Genomic DNA, 7,873 nt, shown 5'->3' on the forward strand with positions numbered 1-7,873 from the left:
TTTTCCCTAAAATTTAAGATTTGCACAAACTGATTTTGAATTTTTCATTTTTAATCCTATCTCCATACACATACAAAATTCATGCAAAAAACAACCCAAAGTTTATCAGTAAACTGAATGAGCCAAAATGACTGATTAGTAAATTAAAATTTGTTAAGGAAAAACTAAGAAATTACCCAAAATGAAATTTCTTTATCTTGGGTAATATATCCCAGTGGTTAAAATCTCAGCAGATGATTAAAATCTCAGCTCTAACATTTACTACTGTGTGTCCTACTGGGCAAGTTTTTTTACTTCTCTGGGCTTTGGTTCCTCATAGGCAAAATGAGAGTAACTGTAAATACCTCAAAGAGTTAATGAGAATTAAATGAATTAACATGTACAAACAATAAACTTTAACTATTACTCTTACCATTATCACTCTCGAAAACACAACTTGCCTATAAATTACTAAAATGAGTGTCTTCCTGGGTCTGAAATATGTATATATTAAGTATAAAATCATTCAGTTTAAAAAAAAAAAAAACTTTTAACAGTCATTCGACAAAACTTTCTGTTAGATGCCAACTCTATAGAGGACATCCTACTATGCAGTGAGAACATGGAAATGAACAAAACAGTCTCTGAATTCAAGACCTTTCTGCAGAGTAGGCAAAAAAAAAAAGTCTATAATAAAAGGTACAGTGGCAGAGGTGCTATGAAACAGACAAGAATTGTCTGTAGGACACCATAGAACACTGTGGCTTCACAGGTGGCGCTAGTTGTAAAGAACCTGCCTGCCAACACAGGAGACATAAGAGACACAGGTTCGATCCCTAGGTGGGCAAGATCCCTTGGAGGGAATGGTAACCCACTCCAATATTCCTGCCTGGAGAATCCCATGGACAGAGAAGCCTTGTTGGCTAGGGTCCACAGGCTTGCAAAGAGTCATACAGGACTGAAACGACTTAGCACACACGCAAAAATAGGACACCAAGAAATAGAGACATCTAATTAGGGGGAGCAGGGGAAACACCCTAGAATTTCTGAGCAACAATCATCTAGATCCTTCACTTCAGGACACCACATTGCTATTTACATAATTTACACAGCTTTTAACATATTTATAATACTGTTTTAGAATGTAGATCAATAAAAAGACAAGATCACCTAGCACACTACTACTTAACTATGATCATAAATAAACTTAAAAATCTTTTGGTAATAATGAAGATGACTATCTTCTCTTAACAAATTAAGACATAACCTTGAAAAAGTCACACTGCTTCCTCAAAAAAACATTTATTTTACCAATAAGTAAAAGCTATAAACTTTCCTCCACTAAATTATAATTAAACTGATGTCAAACAATATCTTTCAGCTGTTAAAGACCTCTGAAGGATTTGAATTCAACCCCCTAATTTTACAGATTTAGAAGAGCCACAAAGTATAATGGGAAAGCAGTAAGTTGAAAATCAGAAAACCGCATCTTGGTCCCAACTCTCCTAGAGTAAAAGTCTAGGCAAAGTTTCCTCATCGGTAAAATGAGAAGCTTGAATTCAATTGCTTCCAGGGTCCTTTTCAGCTCTATAATTCTCATGTTATGAAACTGAAGCAGATAAGCAACTTGCCCAAACATCACCCAGCTAGTTAAGGGCAAAGTAGGGATACTTGTTTTCCAATTATCAATGCACTTTCTCTCTTGCAGCATACTGCTTCTCCTACTTTATAATACGGTTCCTCTAAATTATTCTAAGATATGTGGAAATTATTAAAGAGAATGAAGGAGTTTACAAAACTAAATGACTTATTCCTATAGTTCTTCTTATAGAAAATGAGCTTTATAAATCTAAATGAAACAAATATATGAAGTCTCAAGCTGTGTGTCACTTACTTCGCTGAAGCTGACCTCAGGAAAATTAAAGGAGTTAATCCTTAAACTTCCGAGTACCTAAAACTTCTGAGTACCTAAAATCTAACCTTTCAATACATTTCACAGAAGAGACTATGTTCCATACTAAATTAAAATATGAATTGCTATAGATAATGATAACTATTACATGCACACTTCTCTGAATAAGATGAGAATTTAAATTCTTCTATGTTCTGGTTATGCACTTTTTTATTCAAGACAGATCAATTTAAACACTTACTTTTCCTTTATGTATCCTTTTTTCAGACTCTCTAGCTTTTAAACCATTAGATTAAGCATATTACTTCTGAAATCATATAAACAATTAAAAATAAAAGACTATACAGAATGCTGATAGTTTCTCTTATAACACTGAAAAATCAGCCCCCAGTAGTACAACTCTACTAAACCAAATCATAAGCAGCATCTGATTCCCTAAAATGTCTTCAAAGCTTATTATATTTTGCAGGGAATTTATCAAGATTTCAGGAAGACTGACAAGTGTTGATTCCAGAAAATACAGGAAAATCTGAAGAAGCACAATAAAAATGCAGAACAGCAATAAAGTCAACAGTAGTTTCATACTACTGAAATTTGACGATTTTCAAAAACATTCATGGATATATATGTAGTTTAACTACATTTACAAATTTTCAAAGAATCACAGAATGTTTGCATTTTTTAATTGGATGGGACCTTAAGTCACTTAATCCAATAGTACACAAAATAAGAATCTATTGGATTTATCTCCACCCCACCCCAAAAGTCCATGTACATGCACGTGCTCAGTCATGCCCAGCTCTTTGTAATCCTATACACTGTAGCCCGCCAGGATCCTCTGTCCATGGGATTCTCCAGGCAAGAATACTGGAGTAGGTTGCCATTTCCTTCTCCAGGGGATCTTCAGGGATCAAACCCACATCTCTTATGCCTTTCGCAACAGCAGTGTAGTTTGCTTTAAATTCTCCTAGTTAAATATTTCAAGAGACAGGTCTTTCCATTGCTAGTCAAATCTAGTTGTTACACAGTTCTTACATTCTTGTCAAAAAAATATACAATTCATTCTATGCCTTCGCAACTTTCACCTGCTAGTTTATCTTCTATAATAGCATAATAAACACATTCTCTTCTATTTGTTTTTTAAATACTCGAAAACAGCTATACTCTTCCCCACCCTTCAACTAGTCTCTTGCTGAGTCTAAATGTATGGTCCACAGATTTCTTGTGTGTCCTGAAGACACTTCTGGGATAAAATGTACTTTCACATTGCAAGTAACCTTTAAAAACAACAGTCAACTGTTGAATTTTGGTGTAATATCAAAGAATAACGTCCCAAAAGGCTAGTAAAATAGTTCTTATCTAACTACATATCTATGCGAAATTGGGTTCTCAACACACGCCTCAATCAAAATATATCTCAACAGACAGAAAGAAGAAAATCCAGCTACCTTCTAGTATGCCAGAAATTAAAATGGTTTGTAAAAATATAAAACAATTCCACTAGCCTCACTAAAGTTTGTTTTAAAATATTTATTCATCATTTTGAAATTCATTAACATGTAATCAAACTGTTATTTTTAGATAAATAAATGTTTCTGAAGTTATTTCATTACAAATATATTAAATACCAAGACATAACCCACATAAACAAAATCTCTTTAGAGACCTGAATAATTTTTAAGGGAGTAAAGGGGGTCCTGAGACCAAAAAGGCTAAAACATAACCTATTTCTCAGCAGATTCCTAGACTTCTATCTTGAATTTCCCTTTCTCCTCTAACATATAAAAATGCCTCTGTAAGGGAGGTGCCTACCACATATCTACGCATTCATGAACTAGAATCCTTAAACATACAAATCAGTCTTGCTGCAGCAGGTGACTTCAAAAAATTAAAGCGTCATCTGATAAATAACTTTTAACACCTTCCTACAGGTATTACGCAATCATCTGGAATCAAATACTTTTAATTCTTCTGTCTAAAGATGCAGTCTGTAAATACAGAAACAGATAGCAAGTTTATGACTATGATATAATCTTTCTGACCAAACTACTTTTGCTATTTATATAGAAGTAAAAAGCAAATTATTTATATCTGGAAAAATGGAATAAAAAAGACAAGTCTTTTGTATAACCATTTATTTGACTCACAGGAGTAACCCATTCAAAAGTACTTATGTACTTATATGAAAAAAAAAAAAAATCTATTCACCTAGCCAACACATACCTAGGCCTCAGCAAACAAAACTGACCTTATTTGAAAATTTCTTAACTTCTCACATCCTTATTCACAGAATTATTAGAAGATAAAGTGGGATAGAGAATTTAGCCACAGGTTTAAAAGATCCACTGTGAAACCTAGAGCTACATTGCTGAGCACCTCTCAGAGAATTTTAAGACTGATAAAGGAAAAGCTTTGGAACTCCAAGGAAAGAAATTACTAATAGTCTGTGTGTGTTAGTCACTCAGTCGTGTCTGACTCTTCGTGACCCCATGGACTGTAGCCCACCAGGTCTTTGGTCCATAGAATTCTCCAGACAAGAATATTGGAGAGGGTTGCCATTTCCTTCTTCAATTAATACTCTACACTCTACCATACAAATTCCTGAATTCCAATAAATTCCTAAATCTTATGATTTAGGCTTATGGATAAGATACTTGTGGTGTATCTATAAAAATAGCCCATTTTCAAAATTAAGTATGCTTAAAAGGAGTTCATCACATATATAACTTTATATATATGTACATATACATGTGTATCTCTTTTAAGTTTAAAATTTTCTATTCTATTATTACATTAAATTGGCTCAATTTTTCAAGAAACAAAGTTTGTTCTCTCCTTGATACATACAGTCAAGTTCCATTAATAGTAATGCTTTTTACTAGCCATCAGTCACCAGCAATCAAAGCTATCAAATTTGGATTTCCCTGGTGGCTCAGTGGTAAGGAATCCTCCTGCCAATGCAGGGGACATGGGTTCAATCCCTGGTCCAGGAAGATCCCACATCCTGCGGAGCAGCTAAACCCAAGCACCAGGACTACTGACCCCGTGCTCTGTAACAAGAGAAGCCACATTAACGAGAAGCCTGTGGACCCCAACCTAGAGTAGCACCAGCTCACTGAAACCAGAAGAAAGCCCACAAGCAACAAAGACCCCGCATAGCCAAAAATAATTAAAAAAAAAAAAAAAAAAGCTCTCAATTTACATCAATTTATACAACATACTAATATGTTACCTGGAAAAGAGGCCAAGCAGTTGTTAAAATAAAAACTGGGGTCCCACTCAATAGAAAATAGTAACACCTTGATTCCTAGGGCTTCATGTATGCAATCAATGTTCGCATTAGTGAAATCTGAAACAATAGTTTCAATATGAATACATAACTCTACAGAACATTAAAAGTTTTAACTTATTTCTTGGTTGGTCAAAAAAAAAGCAATATACCACTGTCACCATACAGGTACTTGGGTGTGAAGTATAACTTACACAACAGCATGTCTTATTTCATAAATTGAGACTCACTATTTAGGTTACATAAAAATCCAAACTGCTGGAAAAAATTCACCTTATTTGGAAGTTCAAGCTAAATTATTCCAATCTTTCAAAATTTTAAAACATCAGGAAAAGTGCAGAATAGTATAAAGGTTCCTTAGTGAGTTGAAGTAACCTCTGAGGTTCACAATCTAGATTCTACAGATCCAAAATTACTAACACTCATTACAGATGTTAACAGATGAACAATTCAACACTACTTCCTCAGTAACAAATACAGTGCTTGGCTCACAAAAAATGTCTCAATAAATATTTAAGAAATGAATAATAAAAAAAAAGGTACAGTCTTAAAAAAAAAAGTCTTTCCCAAGACATCATTTACTATCACTCATTATACTATCATTCCTAACACTACCATTTAGCATCTTAATGAAAGTACAGACAAAAGTAAAAGCATGCTAAAAGCACCAACTGCTGTTCACAAAATAGATTTTAAGACATTCATTTACAAATTTTCAAGTGCAGAAAGAAAAATCACCAGGTGTACTAAATTTGAGTTACTCAATAAATAAACTTTTATCCTCTAATAATCAGAACTCAGGGTTGGGGGTGAGATGGAAAGAGGAAATGTCTGTCAATGTATTCAGAACGCTTAATGGATGCCATAAATCAAATCTTCCCATGAATTTTCCAGAGCAAATTCATGCCAATCTTTGAGCCTATTGTCACTTTCACACATGCTCACAGGAACAAAATGACAAAGAACGCTATGCCTGAACCACTGGATTCAGGGCACAAACCACTTGACTAACAAATGTCAAGGCTCTGAGTCGTAAATACTGATAGATATTTTCAAAATAAATTAATCCCACCGACTCCTACATAAATCAAAGCTCTTGGTATCTTTAAAGGATTCACTAGACTATTGGACTTCCCGACGTTTTTTCGAAAATGTGGCTACAATCTTCCTGTGTGACACAACTGGCCGTGAACAACCCATTTACCAATTGCTCGTGAATACCGCTAAACGTTTCCCAGACAAAAGAACGTTAAACGCGATTCTACACACATTTATTCTTCCCCCATAAATATGTGTTCTCCTAGATTTAATTTTACGTCGTATACTTAAAGTTAAATACACCAAGTTAAAATGTTAGTCAGAAGCACTCCGGTGTCTTACTAGCTGTGTAACTGCTACATCTGGTGGCAGCACACTTGCATGCAGGAAGCCAGAAAACTTAGAAAACAATTGTTACCGATCTGCTGAGTGTTTGCAGTAACCTTTACACAGCGATTTCCCACAAAACCCACGACCCTGTCGGAGAAGAATAGTAGCCTACTTGCAACAGAGAGATAACACACAAATATGCAGGAGGTGATGGCGAAGCAAAGTTGCAACCATCTGGGTGGTTTTAAAAGCCTGCCCACGAATCGGTCCCTCATTTAAACTGCTCGGGGTTGGGGGCTGGGGGGGCAGGCCCGGGATCAAAGTCGGCTTTGATAATTTCAGCGGCCCTCCCCAAAAGGTAGAGAGATCTTGCCAGTGAGGGGCATCCTCCAAGTCCCGGGCAGCGAAGCTCGCAGAGCGGGGACCGCCTCTAGGGGAGGAGTGCGCGAGGGAAGGGGAGGGGGCTCGAGGATGAATGCTTCACGGAGAGGGAAAGCCCACCAGAGACCTGAGGCCGGGAGGTTAAGAGTACTGAGTGTACTAGCAAATGGAGCAGAAAGGGGCTCGCGTCCGGGGTCAGGCTTCCCACCCTAGCAGGACTGGCTCTTAGGAACCCCAAGCGAGTCTGTGCGCCGCGCCGCGCCGCGCCCCGTCCTCTCAGCGCGCACCCCTCCGTCCGTCTTCTCCGCCACCCGCGAACCACCACCCACAGCTGGAGCACTACCTCCCCGGGGCCGGGCGGCCTCGCGTCCACCTCGTCCCCCTCCCCCACCCCGGGGTCGGGGGAAGGAGACCCGGGGACGCGCGGGACGCGGCGCGGGGAAAGGAGGCCCGCGAGCGGGCGCGGGCGCGACGGCACTTACCTTCCCTGGGCCTCCCGGATGGCGGCGTGTGATTCAGCAGGGACCTGGCCGCCGCCGCCGAGCCCGGGGTTGGAGACGTGGAGAGCTGGGACCAAGATGGCGGCCCCTCCAAACTTCCACTGCTACTTTGGACACTCATCAAGCTACTTTCTGGGAACCCGACTCCCCCCCTGCGACGGCAGCGGCGGCAACGGCACCGGCACCCGCCTCCGTCATGGCGGGGGCCGCGCTGAGGGCGAGCAGGAGAGCGAGGGCAGGGAGGGGAGAGTCAAGGGGATGGGGGAGGAAACCAAGAAGGGGGGAGGTGGGGAGGGTAGAGGTGAGGGGAGGAGAAGGGACGGGGAGGAGGAAAAGCGGGAGAAGTGAGGGAGCCGGCGGGCGCGCCGGGGAAGAGGCGGAGGGAAGGAGCGCCGCGGCGGAGGCGTCGAGGGGGCGCCCACTGGGGCCGGGGTCGGAGCGCGG

The 7,873-nt window shown here is 39.4% G+C and overlaps 1 protein-coding gene across 2 annotated transcripts in view; it reads right to left on the bottom strand.

Moving 5' to 3' along the window:
* TLK1 (tousled like kinase 1) overlaps positions 1-7,628 on the bottom strand; it is a 160,931-nt gene extending 153,303 nt beyond the window's left edge. Inside the window, exon 1 of one of the 2 annotated variants that reach the window (XM_065931742.1) lies at positions 7,412-7,628. In XM_065931742.1, coding sequence (XP_065787814.1) covers positions 7,412-7,550 — 139 coding nt within the window. In that variant the 5' untranslated portion in view covers positions 7,551-7,628. The remainder of the gene's footprint in view (positions 1-7,411) is intronic. The other variant, XM_065931741.1, reaches the window with a different exon arrangement.
* Between the last annotated feature and the right edge of the window lie 245 nt (positions 7,629-7,873).

The sequence above is a fragment of the Muntiacus reevesi genome, chromosome 3 (assembly GCF_963930625.1).
Source record: "Muntiacus reevesi chromosome 3, mMunRee1.1, whole genome shotgun sequence".
In the NCBI taxonomy this organism is placed as follows: Eukaryota; Metazoa; Chordata; class Mammalia; order Artiodactyla; family Cervidae; genus Muntiacus; species Muntiacus reevesi.